This window comes from Notamacropus eugenii, chromosome 3, assembly GCF_028372415.1.
Source record: "Notamacropus eugenii isolate mMacEug1 chromosome 3, mMacEug1.pri_v2, whole genome shotgun sequence".
Lineage (NCBI taxonomy): Eukaryota > Metazoa > Chordata > Mammalia > Diprotodontia > Macropodidae > Notamacropus > Notamacropus eugenii.
In genome coordinates this window covers 409,580,428-409,605,460 of record NC_092874.1, presented here as the reverse complement: position 1 = coordinate 409,605,460, position 25,033 = coordinate 409,580,428, and the positions used below count along the sequence as shown (strand labels likewise).

Here is a 25,033-nt window from a genome sequence, read left to right as displayed (position 1 = left end):
GCATGAAGTATAAATAACTTGTATTGGATGCACCACGTAATGCCATATTGTAATTCACTTATAATCGTCTGCTTAGATCAGCCTTAGTTATGATGCCTGTTTGTGTATGTTGTTCTTAATTTTAGTAACCATTGGACAACAGCCATCTCTTATCTTATTCTTACTGTTTCTATGATATACTCCTCTTCCTCTTGACTAGCATTTATATAGTTGTTTTTAAGGTTTTCAGAGTGATTTACAATCATTGTTGTATTTGATCCTCACTACAACCCTGTAAGTGCTTTTATTTTTCTGATTTTAGAGATGAGAAAACTGAGTTTAAGAGAGGTGAAGTCGCTTGCCCAGTTGCAGATGTGTAGTCGTAAACATCTGAGGTGGAATTTGAACTCAGGTATTCCTTTGTCTAAGTCCTGAGCTCGTATCCACCATGAAAGCAAAAATGGGCACAGGTGTTTTTGCTAAGATAGCTGTATTTCTAATTTTAATATCTTTTCAACCTCTTCATAAGATTGACGTTTTTTTGGGTTCTGAAGATTGGAAGTCTTTATGAATATCTCATTTTGTCCGTGCTAATTTATTGTCTCATTTGATTACACTCAACTTGATTAAAACATGCACACAAAATCCAAAGCACTTACGTTCTTTCTTAAGTATGCCAGAAGATTTTTGAAGACCATCAGAAAGTTTAAGCAGCATGTGGCTTCCATGAGGGGTCCTTCGGTCCTACAAGCCAGGAACTAGATGCTGGGGATTCTTGCTAGGAGAATCTCAGGCCCAGCTATTTAAAAAATGCTTTATTGAATTAGTTTTAGTCTTCATTTTCTCAGAAATCTCTTTTATGACTGGTTTTTCTGAAATGTTAATATTAGACACCCAGCTAATATGTCAGGTCAGTAACCATTTATTAAGTATTACTATGTGTCTGGTGCTGTATTAAGAACTGACAATACAGAGAAAAGCAAAAATGTGATTCCTGACCTCTAGGAGCTTACAATTCTAATGGGCAGACAGAATGCAAACAACAATGTACATAAAAGATATGTGTTGTATATTGGAAGGTACTCTCAGAGAGAAGGCACTGGCAATGATAAGTAATGGAAAAAGCCAAGTCATAAATGCTTGATGAATGAACGAGTGAATGAATGAATGAATGAATCAGTGAGTGAGCGATATAGCATTGCCAATAGCTATGATTCAGTTTATTGTTCAGTTATTTACATAATGATTACTACCAGTTTGTTTGAAATGGGAATTAACTTATTCCTTTTATATTCTTCCCTTTTATTTAAATTAATAAGTGTCTTGCCTAATGTCTTTGGTTATCTAGGAACCTCACTTCTATGAACATATACTTAGTTCTAGAGATTCTCATGGGGGGTGCTTTTTTGGTGCAACCTTATGACTTTCTGGGAACTGGGGAGAGCAGCTGTTGTGTTTAGCAGGAAGTCACAAGTTTCCTGTCACCTCTCTGTAAAACCTTTCCCTTAACACAGCTTAGCGTTGTCTACTCATGAGAGAGAGATGCAGGGCAGGGATGGATATACCTGATAGAGAATGAGCAAAAATGAAAATGAAAAGTTCCAGGATGGTTTTCTGGCAGTGAGTAGAGAGCTATTTTCACTTTTATGTGACTGATAGGACAGGGATAATGTTCTTCTAGGTGCCAAGTCATTTTACTTTCCTGTGGGCTGTTTCCTCACCTGTAAAATGAAGGAGTTGGATTTAGAAACTATTAAAGGTCATTTCTACCTCTGATATTCTGTGATTCTAGAGAAAACCATTGGCTTGTCACTTCATGGTTTGGTCAATCCCTCACTTGTTTGACTGGCATGATTTCTCTTTGGATGGCATATTAGAGTGCAAGGGATCTGAGGGATTAACTCTTACAATCCTCTTCATGTTTCACATGAGAAAATTATGATCTCACAGTCAAGTGACTTGCCCCCAAAACTTTCTACAAAAGACCTTTCCACGATTATACCATACTGTTGTTTTTTTTTTAATGTGCTCATTCATTGTTTCTTATTGAACCCATAAAGACTTTTAGAAACCATTACTGCCTTTCAGGCATTTAGTACTCAAAAACTATCTACTTCTTAATCTATTTTAGAATTTTCACTTGGATAATCTAATAAACTTTCTAGTTTATAATTTGAAAGATTAATTTTTTCATTTACTTTGGAAATGGGTGTAATTGTTCCTCTCCAATTTCACAGCTCCTCTCCCAATTTTTATGATTGAAATTTCCCATTTAGTAAATGTTTTTTTTAATAAAATTCGAAAGTCAGTGTTCAAAAATCTCTCCAGAACGCTGGGGTATAATTTGGAAGGGAGAGGTAGCTTGATTTCAGTTAGGGCATCAGTTTGTCCTACTGCCATCTCCTTACTTCTCTTGAATTTCCATCCCTTTTGATCACTTTTTTTTCCTTCTCATTCTGAAGATCGTTATCTTTTTTTTTTTTTTTTTGGGTGAGGTTTCTCAGATGGGAGTTGACTGGCTCCTTTTCTTTGATGGCCGGGCCCCTCTACTCATTTGCTCCAATGATCTTAATTCCTCCTTCTTTTAATTCTTCCTGACAATATTGATTTTTTTTTAAAAGAAAGGTCCTCTTCTTGCGGTTAATTTTAACATTTTTGACAACCTCAGCTCATTTAAGACGTTAACCTTCTTTTCTGTATTTTTATAGGACCATGTCACTTGTTAATTTGTTCTCCATTTTTTGAGGAAGGAGAAAGGGTTAAGACCATTTTGTTTTCAGACATTGACTCTTCAACTTTTCATCATTGTGGCTAGTGGTTTTACCAGTGTAGCTTTCAACTTCCGTACAATACAGCAGATGGCTTTCAAAGATTGCTGTTCTCTCCCCTCTACTCATATTTATCCCACAACAACAACCTCATCGGAAGTTTCTCCTGACTTAGCAAAAAGTGTACTTTGGATGACTGAACACCAATCCATCTTTGGGCCTTTATACTCAAAAAGGCACTATACTTTGGTAGGCCCTATCAGATCTTGTACCTGTCTATCAGAGCCTTGAATACCTAGGAGTCATTTCTGTGCAACAATGAAGCATCAGAGTAGAATCAATATCTATCTGGGTAGAAAAGAATAAATTCTGGACCACCTAAATAAATAATCCCTAAGATCTCATAAAGTAACATCACCATCTTGTGGCCATTTAGTGTATATTTGCTGTTGATTGTTAAAAACACCCTCCAGTTTGGCAATTTTTTAAAATTACAACTTTAGGCAGAAAAGGCAAAATCCCTATCTAGATTTTATACGACAGGTCCACGGAAAACATAAAACCGTTGGATCAACACCAATTTTTAGGTTTCTAGTACTTATATTTTATTACATAATGAGAAAGTTTGGATTAGAATACTTGTTTTTTTTTTTAATTATTTTATCCCATTTTTTCACTTCAAAGGAGTTTTAAGAACTACCCAAAAGAAATGGTTAGAGACCAGTTTCATCCAAACAGCTTGCAAAAGAATCTCATTATCTAAATCAAGGTTTTTAACCTGCTATGTATGAAATTGCTTTTTAATAGTTTTATAAATGTATTTCATTATAATTGATTTCTTATGTGATCTTATATATTTTATTTTATGCATTTAAAAATAATACTAAGAAAATAATATTAAGAAGCTGTCCATCAGCTTCACTAGACTGTCCATGAAACACACAAAAAGTTTAAGAACCCATACCTGCCCTAGGCACAAGATTAGGCAGGTATAGTATACCTTTATGAAATTGTCATTAGTCATTTTATTTGGTTGAATTGAGGGGGAGAGAATTTCTTAAGTATAAACAGTGTCAATAATTTCTACACACTTATTGCACAAGTAATAACTTTTTATGGTTTCTTACCAAATAGAAGATCTCTTATCAGTGATTTGGAAAATGAGTTTTTTTTTTGTTTTCCTCTAATTTTAACAGAATAGCTTTGCAGTTTAGAAAAAAAATAAAACAATTCTATCTGTTCATCTTCTTGAAACACTTTTCCCCCCTTCACCAGAATCTTGTGTTCTGTTCTCCCGCTTTAATCCCTTCTTCTTCATTATCATATGGATTCATCAGATGCCAGAGGGAAAAGATGAAAGCAATAAACTGCAGTAAAATTGTAAGGAAGGTACGTGAATATAAGTGATTATACTGATAAACTAGGCAGAGCAGGGTAGTTTTGGGGACTTTTGGTTGAGATATCCTGGAAAAATGGTTAAAAATAGAACAAAGTTCTTGCGTTATCTCCTGAGAGTTCAACTCCTTTCAGCTGTTACTTTTCCATAGAAAACCTGAACCACCATGACAATAATACATGGTTTATGGAAACTGTCTGCTTATTTTGGGGAAGCAACATCCTATTTCTAGGTAGAATGCCAAAGAAAATTGTGCACTTTGCAAATTTTACCTGTTGAGCCCTTATCACTTTTTTGTAAACACTAGCTAGAAGAAAGAATGTCTGGTGACCTTTTAGTGAAAGTGAAAAGATTTCTTTTTTAGAAATTTCCTTTTTTAAATATTCTTAAATATCAGAAAGATTGTATATTAAATGAATAATCTGTGTTATATCTAGCATATTTTAAAGTATATATGAAATTTTGCACAATAATATTAAATTTACCTCTCGGTGTCTCCCTTTTTAACATCCTTCTGCTCTATTTTTTTTAACGTTTCATTGGTACCTCTCTCTGTCTCTGTCCTTGTTTCTGTCTCTCTCTCTGTCCGTCCTCACTATCATTAACTCTTATTCCCACCACACAACTTTCTTGCCTCCCTAATGACAAAGTATCTCTTTGGAACAGATACATAGACAAGCAAAACAAACGTACGTATTGAGCTTATTTGTTCCCTAGTCAGGTCCGCCTTTGCTAAACAGTAGCATGCATGCTTTGTTATCTGTCAGTCTTCTGGCCTCACTATTGGTCATTGCATTGATCAGGGTTCTCAGGACTTTCAAAGCTATTTTCCTTTCCATCATTGTGATCACTGTATAATTTGTTTTCTTGGGTCTGCTTTGCTCTGCATCATTTCATGTGTGTTTTCTTAGGGTTCTCTTAAACTATTTAAAAATAAATAGCACATTTTCAAATAATTACATTTAAACTTAGTTTAATTTTTAAAATGGATAGAAAATGTCTTAGGAGTTAAGAACATTCTTTAAATCTTATTTTCTTTACTGTAAATATTGCATTAGCTTTTGTGTCTAATTTCTTGGATTAAATTCAATAAAAGCATCACAGAATATTAAGATAAAGGAATACTAATGTGCATCCTATTATATTATTATATAATATAATATCTAAATTATATACATAATATAATATCTAAATTAATTATGCAAATACAAATAATATATGTAAGTTAAATATTATATATGTATTTTATAATATATGAATAAATAAATATATGTGTGTTACATATACATCAATTTTGATTCTAATTAGAACTCTGAAACCAAAAAGTATTATATATTCTACGTACAAACTCTTGATAAAACACATCATTTCTGGTGACTCACCTCATTTGTTTAAACACGGACTTGGACATTCTGTTTTGTGTGCATTGTTTCCTGAAACATTTAGTGTAAAAATTATACTGAGTAATAGATAGGATGCTCAGATGACTCCCTTAGTTTTGGAGGGATTTTTACATGCTTTTTGGAGGAGTTTTATATGCAAATACGCACACATGAATATATGTAAATTTGTATTCTTTCTGTCTGTATTTACATAGATAGCCTAGTTTTAGTACAAGTAGCTGAAAAGTAATAAATCTTACTGCTATCTATTTTTATTACTTTCATTTTTATTGCTGAGCTGTTGATTATATCTGGTTGCTATTGGATTCTAAAAACAAATAGTAAATTAAAGCTTTCACTCTGTCTTCAGTTCCCTAACCTAGCATTCTTTGGCTAAACCATGCAACTGTTTTTAGCAAATTAGATATTTGTTGATATATTTTACTGATTCATTCACTGGAAATTTATTCGGAATCAACTCTGTGAACTGAATGGTAATTAAAACATACCCTTTACTGTCCAAGTCCTCCTGATTTGGTATATTCGTAAGATCTAATAATGTAATTTGAATCTTATGTGTTGAATTGCCACTTAAGAGTGGACTTAGAAGCTAAACTGCATGGAAGGTAGAGATAGTTGTATTTTTGTCATTATATTTCCAGCACCTATCACATTGTCTGTCGTATAAATCTTATTGGTCAAAAGTGGAGAATTTAGCTAGTTCTCCTCTCCTTTACCAGCACCAGCACCAGCACCAGCACTAGCACCACACATACACACACACACACACACACACACACACACACACACACACACACACACACACACACACACACACACCCCCCACCTTTTAAAGAGACTGTTGTCAATTTCACTTTCCTTATCTTCTTTGGTCTTCTCAATTTTTACATAAATGATGTCCCCACCATCCCTTCTTTGCAACCAGTATTCTTCATGCTGATGCAGATTTTCCTTAGGAGAAATTTGGGACCCCTGATGAAACAAAGCCAAGTAATAACAAGCTAGAAATATTTCAGTTTTGTCCTAATAGTCCTTCATATTTAGCATAGTGGAAGATGGTAGCAATTAATAGATACTTGTTGAAATGAATTAAATAGAATGGTAGCATTTTAGATGTGTGGGCAGCCCTCAGACATACTCAAACCCAACTTCTTTATTTTACTTATAAAGACATTCAGCCTCAAACAGATTAAGTGACTTGCCCAAACTTACTGCAAGGAGACATTTTCTCCCAAGTTGGATAGGCAAGTACACATGTAGATATACAGCTCTACTTAGTTTGTCTAATGTAATTGGAGGCATTATTAATATTTTAAATATATTTTCCCACTGTAGCCTCATATTCATGTGTTAATAATATTTTAGGAATTATACAGGATCACTAATGTACTTTGTTAGAGTTTTATTTTAATACTCCTTTTTTAAACTCAACCTGACTGAAATTTATAATATCCATAATGCTGTTTGTTACAGATTTTAAAGTAGTGAAAGAAAGGGTGAAGGGGGAAGGAATTTATTGCAAAATTGCATTGCAAAATATTTTGATTCTGTTTCAGATCTGTTGTGCTAGTGTAAATTATAGGGTATGTAATATATTAATCTGATTACAACATCACATTTTTGTAAGATCTGTTTAGTGCTACTTTAGGTCAAATCCAAGGGGCTGCCCAAGTACTCTGAATTTTTTTTTTGGGGTGGGGGGGGCGAGGATTAGAAAATCCTACATATTGTCTGAACTTAGTAGGTCTTTGTTTAGAAACTGGACTTAATTTGTTAAGCAGAGGTTTTTGCTGTGACAAAATTTGTTGTAATTGACAAAAGATTTTACTTATTGAAGTAAGGCTATTTAAAGGCAAGTCATAGAAGTAGAGGGGCAGCTAGGTGGTGCAGTAGATAGAGCACCAGTGCTGGAGTCAGGAGGACTTGAGTTCAAATGTCACCTCAGACACTTGACACTCACTAGTTGTGTGACCTTGGGCAAGTCACTTAACCCCAATTGCCTCATCCTGGGTAATCTCCAGTCGTTCTGATGAATATCTGGTCAGTGGATTCAGATGGCTCTGGAGGAGAAGTGAGGCTGGTGACCTGCGCAGCCCTCCCTCATTGAGAACAAAGTCATTATCATTATTTCTCTGATGGCATGGTCTTCTTCAGCAACAAAAGATGAACACACAAAGAAGTAGATAGGACTTTGCCACCAAGGTGTACAGGTAAACCAGAGTAATTAACTTTTCTGCCTTAGGTTTTGATTCTTTATTCAGAGTGATTTTTGGAAATGAATAAACATCAAACAGAAATTTATAAGATAGAAATTCAAGTGTGGGCACTGGGCCTAATTTAATGCCATTTGCTAGTCTTTAAAGTTTTTCTGTGAACGCCATTTTCTTCTCCCTTCTGGGGCAATGGTAATAAAATATAATAGTGAGGGAAATAACTTTTTATCTTTTTCTTGAATGCTGCCTAAAAGGACCTTGTTGGGACTTAGGGTGAATTTTCTATATGATCTTTTTTCTTTTCCTATCAAAACTTTGTATGAGAACACTATAGAATATACAACTCTAAATCTGTGATTCTAGGGTACTCACGGAGAGACATAAGTCAGACTCATTTAGACACATCCTGGAGCTCAGTAGGGTGAGGTTCATTCATTGAATCAAGAAACGAATCAAGAAATGCTAACTATGTGCACAGTATTGTGCTCGTAGGCTTAACTTAAGGTCTAATGAGATTTCTCTCTTCCTCTTTGCATATACGCATGTATATGTGTATATATGTATGTGTATGTATACACACACCTGCTTTATAAATCTTCAAGCCATTATATAAGTCCAGCTGATAGTATTATAGGTTTTCAGTTGGAAAGAATGTTAGATATAGAATACATCTTCCATTTTATAGAAGATGAAACTAAGGTTTACAGAGATAAAGTGATTTTCCCAGGGTCACCCACGCAGCAGTTAGGGCCTAGATTTGCACTCAGTTCCTTTAATTCCAGAGTCAACAGTCTTTCTTTCTATTGGACTACACGGTGTAACTTGCCCTCTTTTTCTTCCTCCCCTTCTAGTATTACTTGGTAGTTGTAATGCACTTTAAAGTTTGTAAATTGTTTTTACATATTTTATCACATCTGAGCTTCACCACAATCTTTTGAGACATTTACTTCTAGATTTTTTATCTTCTTCTACTGTATGAGATGTATTTTTAGTTTGCTTCTCCTTAATATTTAATTGGTGTTAAGTACCCTGAAAGAATTAAGAGTGACATCTTTATGGTCAGTCCCTGCGTGGTTAATATTCTTATATAAATAGATTGTTCTCCACAAACTCCCCTTTCAGGATGTTTGTTCCAGAGACTGACATCTGGCCATACAGTTAGTTTCTTGACTGAATGTAGAACAGATGTCCTAATACCTTCCCAATCTCACATATGAGAAAAACCAGCCAGTTCTATATGTAAAAACTGTGGCTGCTTCGGGCAGATTATTCATGCTTCCATTTTAATTCTGTTAACTTGGTCATTTTTTTAAAAGTTATTTTCTAGGTTTAAGTTTTAAATTTGACATTTTAGGATATATAAACTTAGGGGAGAGAGGTAAAATGCACAAGCTTTAGATTAATCATTTTAGACTAGTTGGGTATTTTCTACATAGCTTGCTGCCCCAATGTAGTTCTTTCCGTTCAAACTTAGAATTCTTCAGTGGGAGTTTAACAATTCTCTGCTTTCTCAATTCAGTAATTCACCGCAACAATTCAATTCAATTTAACAAATATCCTACTAAACTGTTATCTGTCTTTTAAAGCCTACGTCAGATGTTTCTTTTTTTATGAAGCCGCTCTGTCCCCATTCTTCTTCAACTCCAATAAAATGTTCTCTTCTCCCCTGTACCTTCCCAAACATTTTGCTTTTGTAACTTTCCCATGTACTGTTTGATAGACATCTTTGACTGTAAGTTTGGTGAAGGCAGGGAGTCCAACTTTTCTATACATTCTTCGTAGTACATAGCAGGCATAGTAAATGTTTGTTTAATGAATCATCTACTATATGCCTGGCCCAAAGTAGGAATAAAAATGCAGTATGACCGTCCTTATCCGCAGGCAATTTACAAGGTCACTGGAGATGTTTGCTATGAAGTGAATGAAAGAAAGCAATATTCTTAAGAACTAAAATATGTGATATATATAATAAGTACTACAGAAGGTCAGAAAAGGGGGAAATGATTCCAGGTTAGAGTAGTAAGAGAGGAACTGGGTTTTGAGCTGAGTCTTAAAGGGCAAATTTTGGATAGAAAAGAATAAAAATATTGCGGTCTGTGGGGAACAGTGTGACCAGAACATGTAGTTAGAAGAAAGCTTAATTGACATGGATAGTAACTGTCGGAGAAAATCAGTTTGGAGAAGAGAAATGGGGCCAGTTTATCAAAGGTCTTGAATTCCATACTCAGTTGTTTGAAATTGATTGGAAAGATAGTAGGGAGTTCTAGGTTGCTGAGTAGGGAGTGATATAATGAAAGCGTCAATTTAGAAAGATAATATGGCAATAACATGCGCACTAGATAGAATAACCATGCCTTCAGCATCCAGTGAGATTAATTAGGAAATTTCAAGTGGTTACTTCTGCTATAACACTTATTTAAAAATCGGAATTTGTTACAATGCAATGAATATATTAACGAATATTTTAGCGTAGTATGAATTTCTAGTTGGTTTTTGTGTGATTTCAAAAGGGTAGAAACAATAGGAATGCAAAAAACTTCAACACTTCATAGTAAGTCACAATCAGCTGATAGCAAAATGGATACAGTGTTGGGCCTGGATTCAGAATTCAAAGATCTGAATTCAAATCCAGTTTTAATAGCAGTATTACCTCAGGCAAGTCACTTAACCTCCATTTGCTTCACTTGCCTCAAATGTAAAATGGATCTAATAATTGCACCTACATGGAAGAATCAAGTGAGATAGTATTTGTAAAAAATCCTTAGCACAGTGCCTGTCACGTAGTCAATGCGATATAGATGTTTATTCTCTCTCCCTCTCCACACCTACATCCACGATTAAAATTCTTGTCTTTGTTAATTTAAGGTGCCATATTTATCGTGTGGGCTGAGGAGAGCTGATCTGTTCTCACAAAGTCCTACTACCTCCATGCAACCTCCTACAATGGACTCTCGCCCGAGGGCCTTGCTTAAGACTTTACCATTATAGGCCGTGGGGTACAGATTGGAGAAGTAGCACTATGGGCAGCTAGAGGCCAGGAGTTCTGCCACTTAATTATAATATTTATGTATTTCTTAACCACTTAACAGCTATAAAACTGTTACCATTTTTTATCATTTTCCTTTTTTTAAAAGTGTTGTTACTGACAAAGTTTTTGAGCTTTGTTCCGCTAATCTTATTTTCCCCATAAGTGCTTTTTATTTCATGATTTTGTATTGCATAGTGCTTTTGAAAGGAAATTCCAGTTAAATGATTCAGAGCATACTGGTAATCATTGATAGAAATGGGGAATCCTGAACAAATGAAAATAAGGTGTAAAATATACAGCATGTGGTATAGTATCATGCAGTCAGGAAATACTTGTTGATTATCTGATGGACTTATTTCATGATATTTAAACACATTTGGTATTATTCTTCAGTGGTGAGGGAAGGAAAGAAGAAGGAGGAAGAGGAGAGCGTGAGAGAGAGAGAGAGAGAGAGAGAGAGAGAGAGAGAGAGAGAGAGAAGCATTGATAAATTCAGAGATGGTTAAACCTGGCAAGATATTTTGATGTCTAACTTGTCCAACTTCCAAATAAGTGTGTGTTCTCTCTTTTTTCCACGCTCTCCTCAATTCCTCCCATTTTACTTTGATTCATTCACAATTCATGTAAGAAGCAGGACCTGGAGAGAGGGTAATAGACAAAAGGAAAAAAATGAAAATGGTATAATTGATAATACAAGACACCTGGATCAGTTCTTTGTAAAATTGTTAGGAATCAATGCAGTTGATGGAATGAAAAGGAAAGAAAAACATGAGTTAGAGAGAAGCAGGTTAGAGAATGGGAGAGAGTAAACAAAGGAGGAGAAGATCCCTTTCACTTCAAAAAAGAAAAAACAAACGTAATCAGAAAGAAAAGGGCAAATGATTTACTCCCTGAGAGAATGATAAAGATAGAGTAGAGCTGGCAAAAGCCAGGAACAATGAATCGGTTTAAGGGGCTGGATTGAGATTACAGCATGAACTGGACAAGAGTTAAATAAACTGAACATAGTGACTGGGAGCAAGGAGCATTGCTGCGTGTGTGTGTGTGCGCGTGTGTGTGTATTTAAAATCTAGATTACTCAAAGTCCTAGCTTTCACTCAGGTCAAGAAGAGATAAATTGAAAAGTTTTTGCCAATATTTTATGTCTGTGGAAGACATGGCTTTCAAAGGCAGGGCAAATGCTGCCCTCTACTGCTGCAGGTCATAGCATTATGGTTTCCTTCTCCTTCTAAGAGAAATCTAGAAGACCACGTACCCTGCAAGCATCACTGGCTTACTTCAAGATAAATTTATTGCACACTTGAAGAAAAAGAATAAAGAGGAGGAGAACTTTAAAAAAAATCTCCTTTGCTAATAGAAATTGGAATTATACTCTAAGAAATCTCTGAAAATCCAGGAAGAAATTTAAGGATGTCTATTCTCGTTGAAGGAAAAATAGGGAAATATAGAATGGTTTGTCTTCAGAACTTTAAATTATACATTTCCTTTCCCTCCCAACAAATGTTTCTAATACACGGTCACACTTCAAAAATGCTTCCTTTTCTCTTGTGGCCCCGAGTGGAACCATTCCATTCCTGGCTCTCAGAGACAAGCAAATTCTCACAGAAACTTACGTATCCTTTTCCTCTCCCAACTTCTCCTCTGAGGCAGTAAGAATTCAATATAATTCAACAAGCTTTTATTAAGCATCAACTCCAGGCACTGTAGAAAGGCCTACTTCTTTTACTCCAACAAATTCAAATGCCTTTGCTTGGTCTCTACAGCTCTCATCTCCTCCCCTAACCATGAACCCTCCCCAAAGACATGGAGTAACTTGAATATTTTAGGAGATCAGGATTCAGTACACATTTTATTTATTTTTACCTACCCACAAGGGCACCTCGTCTTTTCCTTCTGCCTTTTCTTCCTTGTGTATTTAATTGCAAATGCCTGTGAGAATGGAAATCTTTCATTTCTTCAGTTTCTACTACCCTTTACTACACTTATACATTGGCTCTTCCCCTTTTTATCTTGTCTCTTTCATTTTACTTGGTACGTTTTCAAGTTCAGTTCCTCCCAAAGGTGTCTTTGAGATAATTTTCCCTGGAGGCATCCTACTTTTAGCCAGTTAGAGGTACTGTTTGTCTCTCTTTGCAATACTTCACCATTGAAAACCCCCTTTATGCCCAAGGGTATGGTAATAAGGGACTTTCCAATAATTTAACAAAGCTTGCTGGGCCTCAGCAGTAAGGAACTGTAATATGTGGCAAAGTAGAGGTAAAATGAATTGATCTGAGAGAATAATCTCCCAGCTATTGACAGCTTTAGCTTCCACCTGAAGTTAAAATGGAAATCAGAGAACCTAATGATAGACCTAGAGTCAAAGGGTCAAAAATTTGGGAATAAAAACTGCCTTTTATATTATCTGTTATAACCTCTTCATTTTACCGATGAGGAAACAGGATCATCTAGGTTAAGTCACTTAAGGTCACACCGGTAGTGATTGGCAGAGCCAGGTCCTCTGAGTTATAAACCCAGTACCCTTTCCAATAAATGATGCTCTTGCCCCAGAGGGACTAGATTTTAGTCTAGGCTTTGCTACTTATTACCTATATAGCCTTGGAAAAGTTTCCTTAACTTCTCTGGGCCTGTGTGTTCTCATCTTTTTTAATAAGTTGAAATAATCTTTAAATCTCTTTCCAGTTTTAAATTTTATCATCAAAACTTTGTCATCCTTTCAGTGTCAGTCTTCCTGCTTGTTTTTTTGAATTCTGGACCATGACATGGTAATGTAAAAACACATTTTTAAAATAGAAAAGTTTAAAATAGAAAACTATGGAACATGTGGTTTGTTGGATTTTTAAAATCCCAGATAGTAAAGATGTTGATTTTAAAAATAGTTCACATTATCCTTTGTAATATTTGTCATAAATATTACAATAATTTCCTTACTGTGTTTTAGTTATCTTTTTCCCCAAATAAGTACATCAGCATATATTTGTTAAAGAAATTATTGACGTAGAGTCAGTGACTTTTTGATGTTAATAATAAGATCTAACACTAGGAACATAGGGTCAGAGGGGTGATGGCCCTATGTTAAGTTAGGGAAAAGTGCTCTCTTATTTTTTTGTGTGTTTGTGGTGAATGGGCATCATTAAACTCGACTGCTAACATTATATAATTAGTCATTACCTTTAAAAGTTCAACTAGTTGAACTAAAAGTTCAACTTTTAAACTTTAAAAGTTTCAACTTGTACAAAAGTTCAAAGTTCAACTCATTGTACAATTTTTAGAGATTATTTTTAGAAATGGTTTTGTTTCACCTGATCAGATGTCAGAGTTTGTAACCAACATGTTCAGTTGAATTATCGCGATAACATCTGAGATACAAACTGCGGTCAAAGGACCATACTGTGCCTGCATTTAAAAGGTTAGATGGTGCTGTGCAATCGTTACATTTAGAGCCTGCATCTACTACATGTAGACTAACTGAAGAAGTCAGTGTTCAGTTATTAAACAGGACATGTACGCTCACATCATTCTTATTGACCTTATGTGGTGTATTTGCGTATAAAAATCATCAGGTATTTGGAATTTTGAATGAGGAAAGAATTCAGGAAAGACTGTGATGAATACTGAAAATAAGACCGATTTCTCTTCTTAGAATTTATGAAGTAATTTGCTTAAGAGATCAAAGTAATCTTTCAGTCTTGGTCAATGGATAACACATTCATCTTTATTTTGGTCTTGGCATTTGGGCTCTTTTTCAATGTCATGGATATCTCTTCTCTGGTCTTTCAAAGACCAGTAACAGTAGTTCAGCTAAAACGTCACTTCTCTGGAGCTGGTGTCTTGAATTCATGAAGGACAGTTAGGTTCCCCTGTTATTCCTATACGTACGTATACATACATACAGACATGCATATGTTTCACTTCTCTAGTAACCAAATTTATTCTGCCTCTTATAGACCAAAAAACATTCTCCTTTGCAGAGAAAGCAGAAGAAAAATAAGATTTGAGCAGTGCTATTTTTTTCTTCTGTCTTGAATCATACTATCCTCCACAACTACTACTTCTGTCCCTAAACCGATCTTTTTGTCACCAATACAGTTTTAAACACACATGCGACAAACCTTTGTGTTATCCTTAGCCTTTTTTAGCATTTAATGCATTTCTAGCTTGAGTAATTAAATAGACTGATCATGTCAGAGAACTTTTAGTTTTTACTTGTATGTTTGTTTTTTGTTTTGGAGAATACTATGGCAAATATTAATGAACAAAATATTGTGGTGGAAAGAACATGGGATCTGAATTGAGAAGACATGAGTTCAAATCCTAATTATTTTCCTTGTACAATTTGGGAAAAATTGTTTTACCTGCATAGTCTTTGGTTTCCTTGTTTTTGTAATGAGGGAGCTAAAACAGAGCTTCGGTCACTTAAACCTTTGAATCATATGCTCCTTAATTAATAGATTAGCAAATCTTCCCCAGCATCCACAGTGTCACTGACTACGTGCAAGATTCAGAATTGAAATTGGAATTTAATGACACTTTTGCTGCTGAATTCTCTGGCTTGGTCAGCTAAGAACTTTTCTGTGATAATTATTCATTAATTATCTTTAAAACTAATGACGTTGGTCTTCTGCGACAACCTCTCTCTAGCGGTTAACTTATTACTCTCCCCTTCTTTTCTGAGGCAAATTGTATACAAGGCACTACCATGTTATAGAGAATACAAAATAATGGAACCCTCTATGAAGAGTATGGGTATATTGCTTTGAGAGGAAAGGATAAAACAGGTGACCATAATTGCATCATTTTATGCCTGAATTCAGAATAATGTTTGCTCTCCACAGTATCTCTTCCTCCCTCACATCCCTAGGTCACCTTTAGTCACTTTCCTGTATGCCAGTGTGCTATGTGCAGCTAGTCCTAAAATGGAACCTGAGCGATGATGGTCTGGCTCTTAGGAATTGATACAGTATTAACCTGTGGACAACATGTCTGTTAGAGAAGAATAAAATTTTTGCTAACTGTAGAGTATTATCCGTCTTCCTTGCCTTGCATGGTACAGGCTACTCCAAGTGCTATAGCATTCTTCCTTCCTAGTAGACAGCCAGGAAGACACAAGGAAGATCAGTATTAAGGGTTATTATTTATGTTCCACATTTAGTGATGGAAAGCAGGGAGATATTGCTTCTTTTTGAGTTATTATTCCTTAAGAGCAGCACTTCTCGGCCACATTCCAAGAGAGGAACCTAATACATCCAATTTGGGGCTAGTTCTCATATGGAACAGAACAGCTCTCATAGTGAGGTTCATTCTGTCTGTGGCTAATTCCTATCAAGAACAGCCATTTTCCCCATTTTTCTTTCTATTACCTCTCAGTAGACACAGGGTAGTGGGATTCTCTTGGCTTCAAAGAGATGAGACCCTTCTTCTTGTGCCCCTCTAGGAAAGAGTGTGTCTCAAGCCTTCAAGAATCACATACACATACACTCAGAATAGAACAGTACTGAAAAACACTATAGGTGGCAATTCTCCAAATCACATGATACAGTTCACACCTATAAAAATGCACAGAATTTCTGCTAAAAGCATTGCTGAGACAATTGGTGAGAATCAGGTCACATATGACTGGGTATCTGAACACTAACTTTTATAGAGAAGCAGAAGGGAAAAAGATACCCTAGTTTTAGTGTCTCAATTCTTCTAATTGTCACTGAGTATTTATACTTTCTGGCCCCAGGTATCTATGAAATGAACTCGGGTGATCAAGTTGTACAGTGGATGAGTATTTACTGCTTAAAAGAAGTCTTTCCTATCCCATGCAGTTATCATGAGTATAGGAGTTTTATTTCCTATTTTCATCTGGAATATGTATACCACTGACAAAAGTTAGTAAAAACTCTGATAACCTTGAAGGAGATTCTGATTCAGATTCAGTTCATTCTGTTCATTCTTAATAAGATGATGGAAGAAATGCATATGGGAGCTTTAATTTCCTTTTCAAGTATACTCAAGAGACACAGGTATCTGGCATATGTTGGTTATTTACCAATTGTAGTTCAGTGGCAGACTCTTGTATCACACATAACACAATCAGGAGACACCTAATTTAAAGTTAAGGAACCAAGGGGGGAAAAATAATTTACTTTCCTCCCCTCAAAATGCTGATCCAAGTACAAAAAATTGGAACCATATTAAAATCTTAGTCTTGGGATTCATTTTAGAAATGGCATTGGTAATTTACATAACTAACTAAAGCCAGATGTTAGAAGTCTAAATTTAGCAGAGACACTTCATTTGCCATACCAGTCACATAGCTAAATGCATATATTTATGACTCAAGTTGTCTTTGTCATTCTGACAATGAATATCATCATCAACTATCATTTATTTCATACTTTCTCCTACAGAGAGTTTAAGAATACAAATTGGTATGAAACCTGGTAAAATGCTAGAAAGTGGTTGAGATCTCAAAGTTCCATGTTTTATAACAAAGACTTGAAATAACTTTAGAATAGTCCTGCCATCTAATGAAAGAATGACTTCTTGTTAAGGACACTACTGTATGCAAATAACTTTGATTTTCAGGAAGCTTTTTCTGTTTTGAAGAAAATAATTTCTTTTATTTCTCAACCTTTTTCCTCCTTAGACAGGCATCATTTGAAATAAAGAATGAAAAAGGAAGGAGGAAAAAGGTTCAACAAAATGAATTAATCAACAAGGATTTTAATCAATAAGACTTTATTAAGCACTTACTGTGTCCCAGGTTCTGTGCTCAACATTGAGGAGATAAGATAAAAGGAAGTCTTTGTCCTCAAAGAGCTTACCTTTGTGGGAAGACAGATTTTGTACATGTACAAAGAGATATAAAAGGAATTTGAGGTCATTTTAGGGAAGGATGGTTCTAATAGGTGGGAGGATTTAGAAACACGTCATTTAGAAGGTGGCTCTTCAGCTAAGATTTGAAGGAACCATCATTCTAAGAGAGAGAGGGGGGAAAGGATGTTTTTTATTCCAGGGCAAAAGGGAACTTGTAAAAATGGCGAATTTTTTTTTTTTGTGTGTGTGTGTGTGTGTTCTTAATATACAATAATTCAGTAGCCAGTATTAAAGAATATCAGCATGGGCTTAGTATCATCACCAAAGTAATTAAAAATTATTTGCTAGCACTTATATAGTGCTTTAGGTTTGTAAAACCCTTTCATTTGATCATTCATTTGATCCTCACAATAACCCTGCGATGTAGGTACTGCTTTACCCCCATTTTACAGATGAAGAAATTGAGGCACAGAGAGGTAAAATGACTTGCCCATGGTTGCTTAGATAGTAAGTGTCTGAGACAGAATTTGAACTCAGATCTTACTAACTTTAAGTCTCGTGGTCTATTCACTGGTAGACCTAACAGCCCTTACTTAATATAGTTTTTAAGGACCCTAAAAATGTCAAGATTAAGAGTAATTTAAAAATATTTCTATCATGTCTACCATTGACTTCTATTTATATAGATATTTTCTTCTTTAAGCTTTTTTTGTTTCCTTGTATTTCTTGATTTTTTTTTCAAAATCTCTGCCTCTTTCTTCCCCTTTCAGTTCATCTCTGAAACAGTCATGTAAATGAGAAATATCTTGAATATTATGTTTTCTTTTAACTTTAAAATCTGAGGAATGAAACATTTGATGTTTTTTTCCTCCCTCCCACCCTAAAAAATGTGGAGTTTTTTTATGTCTCTGAGATTCTCAGTGATAGAAGAAATAGGTCTTACTCCTTTGATAATGGGCTGTATGAAAATTAAAATGGATAGTGTGCTGTGAATATTTTAATGTTGTTCTGTTGTTTTTAGTCATATCTGACCCTTTGTGACCCCATTTTGCATTTTCTTGGCAAAGATACAGGCGTGGTTTTGCCATTTCCTTCTCCAGCTCATTTTTCAGATGAGGAAATTGAGGCAAACAGGATTAAGTGACTTGCTCAGCATCACACAGATACTTAGTGTTTGAGGCTGAATTTGAACTCAGGTCTTCTTGACTCTATACACTGAGCCATCTGGCTGTCCAGCATATTTTAGTACTTAAGAAAAGATGGGAGCTATTTCTTAATGGAGATATTTTCCCTTACTGACCTTAATGTAAAACATATAAATATATAATTAGTTTGTTATTTTTATTGTTGCCTTTATAGTACCTCACAATTTATTTCTAAGCTCATCTTAATAAACCTACATAGGGATCCATACCTGGGAGGAATAAAGCAAAATTCCCTTTTTATGTAACTTATCCTTATATTTTATACCCCTCACTGATATATATGAAAATAAGCTCTGTGGTATTTATTCATTATACTTGCATTAGCTCTGAGAGTATTATTTTTTTCTATTATTTTTCCAGAAAAGTAGACTCTTTTTTCCTGGCTGTAGAAACTTCAGGTTTATTACAGTGTAGCATAGGAGATGGTAGCAGCTTGATTTATGAGATTCAGTTAAGACATCCTTGTCACCTCTATCATCCATCTGTTCAGCTATGGCACAGGTTTTTATTCAACATTAAAGATGCAGCTTAGTATCGTGCAAGTTCCTCCGAGGCAACACCATAACATGCTAAGGTATAACTACCTTCAGAAGCAATGGTAATGCAGAGTTCTTGAAGGCTATGTTAGAAGATCACAACTTTGATAGTTCCTTCAAAACTTACAGATTCAGGCAGATGTTAACTTTCCAGCAAAGCTGAGTGTTAAGTCTCATAATGGACATTTGCCACTAGATAGTTTCAGGTTAGGGGGCATAGTAATTCCCAAAGAGCATTTGCCATCCTGATGACTTGCACAGTTGCAGGTCTTGTAGCACAGAAGTGCAAGAAAGTATAAATAACTAGAGAGTGTGTTGATGGGGAAATGAACATTGGGGCACTTGAAAGTGAGGAAATAGTTCCCCAGACTGGGGAAGGATAGGGAGTAAGCGCCAAGCCAGACTTGATTATTTTTGCCTGGAGATGATCCTGGAAGCAGCAGTCCCCTCAGAAAAAGATCTAAAGACTTGATACAAGCAATTGAAGAGCTGTAAACAGTAGTTTGTGTACATAAAACTGAGTACAGTTTCTGTCATGGTTTTACTCCCTTTGGTGGCATTTTCTCAGCTGAAGAAAAATGGAAGCCACAGACATAGATAATCAAGAATTGATTAGATGCCCCATTATTCTCATTAGAAATCTTATATCAACAAAGGATTTTCATGGATATTATGATTTCCATTAACTGAGGGTCCCTTTTTCCAAAATCTACTTCCCTACCATTCATGACTACTTATTACTATTGAGTAGTATTTTAAAAATCAGTTTCAAGGTCTCCTTAGCCAAAGGAGTGGAAACCATCGGTCAGTAGTTATTTGTTAAGTACCTGAGCTGTGCCAAGCTTTGTGCTGGAGATAAAAGTGCAGAAGCCAGTTTCGAACATCAAGAAGAATGCATTCTGATGTAACACATGTTGGGGAGGAAGAGTGTTGTTATCTTCACAAATTATCAAAGATTGTATGTGCAGCCATAGGGCAGTAACAGTGATTATTATTCCAAGATCTGGAATGAGATTGGGTAACTGGAATAGGGTAAGATAGGGTAGGAGAAGAGATAATGTAATTCTTGTCAAGAAGAAGGAGACCAGCTATGTCAGGGTAGATGGCAAGATGGCCATACTTGAGTAGGCTCCGTTGTCCCAATGGATGACTACTAGACAGGATCAAAGCCTCTTAAATATATTTGGTTAGTTTTCATTCACATACCTACCAATCTCATATTAGAACCAGACAAGTCTATTATGTTTCCTCTGTCAAAAGGCTTAATAATCCATTTCTGGAGCACAGGCATAAAGGGATGTTGTGAATGTATTTCAAATTGATAAAAGCTTTGGTCTGAGTGTTTGACATAGCACATATTACAAAACATAAATTTTGCTTTATTTACTTCTCTGTGATATATATTGATGTGTGTGGTTTTATTACCCCAAAGAAACTTTACAGTGATTAACAATTTGGTTTTTTCCCCCTAGGCATCTGACAGTTTTTCAAAAAGTTCTTCTTTCTGCTGTGATAAATTTTCTCAGTAAGTGTTCTTTTCAGCAGTTCTTTTATGTTTCTGTGTCTCTAGTTAACCTTAGGTCCCCAGGAAAGCAATCATTATATCTTCCTTCCAGCGTATGGGGTGATTTTGCTTAGTTTTTCCAGGTCTAAATTGCTTATCTTTAAGAATGTCAGATCACAAAAATCCAGAATGCCTTGCAATGTTAATAGCAAGAGAATGCAGTTTGATTAAATATAACTTGACTTTGGGAGGAAAAAAATAACCAAACCAACACATCTGGATTAAGTTTTTGGAGAAAGTTTTATGTAGTGAGCAAAACAAAGGACCTGAAGTATGAAAATAGGGGTTAAAATGCCTGCTCTTCTCTTTACTAGTTCTATCAAGAGCAAATCACCAAACCTCTTTGGGTCTCAGGATCATCATAGCTAGTGTGAAGGTATTCATAGTAGTGTACTGCATGCTCTGAGTGACCAGATTAATATGGGAGCATCAAAATGGACAGAAGAGCATAGATAACGAATATTTTTATGGAAAGGACTTTGTAAATGAAAGTCATGAGACAAAGATAACTACAAGGTTTTACCCTTGAAATTCATTTTTTCACAATTGATATAATAAAGACTTGGATTGAAAGTAAATACTGACCAGCTGATAGTGAGTTAAGTTTAAAAAGTAATTCTCTGGAGTTTGTCATCTTTTAAAAATTTGTATGAATTTTGCTCAAAATACTTCTCATTCATTTTTTTCTCTTTTTCCCCCTCCATACCCTGATTCTTCTTGCTATGCCTACTTTTGGACTTTCCAACCTTTCACAGGAGTGCCGTCTTGGGTCATATCATGGAGGAGGGCTATGAACTCGATCTCACCTACATCACCGAGCGGATCATTGCTGTCTCCTTCCCAGCTAGTTGCTCTGAGGAAACTTACCTACATAACTTGCAAGATGTAACCCGAATGCTAAAATCTAAACATGGGGATAACTACCTGGTAAGAGTCAGCACTGTTTGCTTTGGTAAATACTCTCAAGACTTGTGAAAAGTTGCAATGCTGCCTTTTGTCTTATAGCAAAGTCACTTTTTTCATGTAACTCTAATTATACCTGTGAGGTAGAGGTAGGGATAAGTAGGATGGGGACACTGTGCTGTCCCTTCTAACAAGAAAAATAGATATTGCCATGAATAGTTAAGCAAAAACAACCAACATAATGACCATTGTATTCAACATTCTGTTGGTAAAAAATCCATACATATAATAATGATGGGAATCCTAATTTTATACTTAAAGATTTTCTAGGAATGTGAAAGTACATAATGCAGAAATAAAATGCTGGTGTAAAATAGCTTTTTCATTCTTTTGTTTTTGTGATAGACTATAGTATACAAGAATAAAATCTGTCAAGGTTGATATCCCATTTTTGATCCAATCTTTTGTCATATTGCATAAAAATTCAGTCGTATTGGCATGAATATTTTCTTTCCATTCATTTCTCATGATCAGATCAGTCCCTTAATTGGCCTATTTAACAGGTATATAATGCAGTCCATTTTGCTACATCACATGCCCTGGGTGGTACTCATTAAACTTTAGTGACTGAACAAAATGATCTGGGATCTGATAGATGAGTGTGTCATCCTGGAGCTACGTCACTGAATTTCCTTTACAGTTATTGTAATTGAACATCTGCTGCCACTGAATTTCAGGTCAGTCACTATCCTGATTAACAATAAGGAGATTCAAATGTACTATTGGATTTTTAAAAATAGTTTTTAGAAGCATTTCTTTATGTTCTCTGGTATTCTGCCTCTGGGAATTTATATTTTAGATTTTCCACTAACCTTTTCTGTCATATAGTATAACTAGATTTCAAGTCAGAAGACCCACATTCCAATTCCAATTTTGCTATTTAATATTCGTGTGAATTTGGACATGTAATGAAACTCTGTGGGCCTCAGTTGCCCCATGTCTAAAAGGCACAAGAGTAGGTAATCCTCAAGGCCCTTTCTCCTTTTAAAGGCTGTGATCCTCTGAGATATATATGTGTATATATGACATTTATACGACATTTCAAGAATCTTGGAAAATGGCTGTTATGATTCTCGTGGTCCAAAAGGGAGTATGGAAGACTCTATAATGTGAAATTTGATTATGCAATGGCAAATCATGCCAGAAAGGGTAATAAAAGAAATTACTTTTGCTATAAAAGGAACTCTCACATGAGCTAAGATTTTTAAGTCATCTGAAAATGAAAGGAGAGCATATGGATGAATACTTGTAATTTATCCTACATAAATAGTTTCCAGAAAGTTAATACTTTGTATTAGTTGAGGCTTGTAAGATACTGGAGGCAATAAGAAAGAAAGCGTTGTTTCTTCTTTGCAGTCAAGGGAAAAAAGTATCTGGGAATAGTCAAGAACTTAAAATATTGCAGCTAAATCAAAAATGAGGGCTAAGGAAGCACCACTGGATTGGTGATTAAGAGAGAAAACCCCCTGGTATTTTTGATGTAAGTCACCAATAAGTGGACATAACATAACAAGTATAGACAACTACTTTGTAAAGTTTGGTAGTAACAGAGAAGAACTGAGAAGAGATGGGCCTGAGGTGGACCTGAGCAAGTTTGGGTTTGGTGTCATGATAAGGCTGAACGAAGAGTTTTTTTAGAATAGTGGGAATCTGACCATTTTGGTCCCTACTTGCACTGGATAGCTAGATGATGTGGTGTACCTGGGTTTAAATCTTACATCGGATACCTACTAAATGTATGACCTTGGGCAATTTTCTTAATTGTCTCTGTGTCAGATTCCTCCTCTCTAACTGGGTATTATAATAACAAAACCTACTTGATGGGATCGTTGTAAGAACCCTGTGAAATAGAATATGTAAAATGCTTAAAGCTGTGTAGGAACACTAGCTGTAGTAAGAGCAGTAGTAGTAGTACTAGTAGTAGCAGTCATCATCTCCATAATAGTAGTAGTAGTAAATAGTGGGTTAGGAATTGGAAGAAGTGGAATAGTAAAAATGCAAAATGAGAGTAAGATCAGGTGATAGAGCAAGGTCCTTAAGGAGGATAAATGGGATATTGCCATGAATACTTTGCATGGAGGAGTTAGCATTTGTAAGAAGAGAGGACTTGATTTCCTCAGACAGGAATAAAAACAGGGTAGATTAAAATACTACGCTCTTACCTATGGTCTAGAGGATCAAGTAACAACGTGGGAAAAGTGATGAATTGAGGTCAGAGAACCTCCCAACTTTTTAATTTATTCCTTCTATGATCTTGGTCAAGTCACCATCTCTTTATATCTTAATTACCTAATTTTTAAAATTAAAAAACAAATAAGTGATGCCTATACTAGATAACCACTAAGGTTCCTTCCAGAGCTCAGTCTTTAATATCAAATGAATTGAACTATGAAGTTATGTTAGAAGGAGTATTGGAGATAGAATTTAAACCAAGACGTTCTAATTCTAAGTCCAGTGTTCATTTCAGTATACCTTGCTGCTTCCCTTTTAGAAGTAAGCATTTATTTTCCAGAGGACTGTTTATCCCCTACAGGATAACTTTGGACATCATCATTATTTTTCCCATTTATCCTTTTATATTTGAAGCATGAGAATGAGTACCTGAAGGTTTGGGCAATTTCCTTAAGAGTTTAAGTTACAGAGAAGGTTCTAGAAGGGAAGTGAAAAGGGAGACCTGGAAAGAAACAAACATTTATTAAGAACCTTTACAAATGTTATCTCATTTGATTGGCACACCAACCCTGGGGTAGGTGCTGTAATTATCCCTATTTTACAGATGAGGAAACTGAGGCAGATGTGATTAACTGACTTGACCAGCGTCACAGAGGTCAGTGTCTGAGGCTGAATTTGAAATCAGATCTTCCTGACTCTAGGTCCAGGGTTCTATCTACTATACCACCTAATTACTTCCTTACCTGGAAGTTCCCTAGTTTAAGGAAATCACAGGTCCCATACCTATCCTTTTAATTACATGAAACCCATAAAGCCTAACAAACCTTGTAGATGATAAGTAATCAAATTGTGTTTCTCCTTCTGTTTCTGAGAGTGATGACTTTTAAAATACCTTAATATTTGTCTTTTCATTTTATAGGTGATAAACCTCTCTGAAAAGAGATATGACCTTACAAAGCTTAACCCAAAGGTATTGGCTTTATTTCTAATAACCTTTAT

At 35.4% G+C, this 25,033-nt stretch overlaps 1 protein-coding gene across 9 annotated transcripts in view; it reads left to right on the top strand.

The window, feature by feature from the left end:
• TNS3 (tensin 3) overlaps window positions 1-25,033 on the top strand; it is a 511,962-nt gene that overhangs the window by 294,309 nt on the left and 192,620 nt on the right. For all 9 annotated transcript variants that reach the window (XM_072598110.1, XM_072598117.1, XM_072598114.1 and 6 more), the window contains 3 exons: window positions 20,808-20,860; window positions 21,655-21,826; window positions 24,954-25,004. In XM_072598110.1, the coding sequence (XP_072454211.1) occupies window positions 20,808-20,860; window positions 21,655-21,826; window positions 24,954-25,004 (276 nt within the window). The remainder of the gene's footprint in view (window positions 1-20,807; window positions 20,861-21,654; window positions 21,827-24,953; window positions 25,005-25,033) is intronic.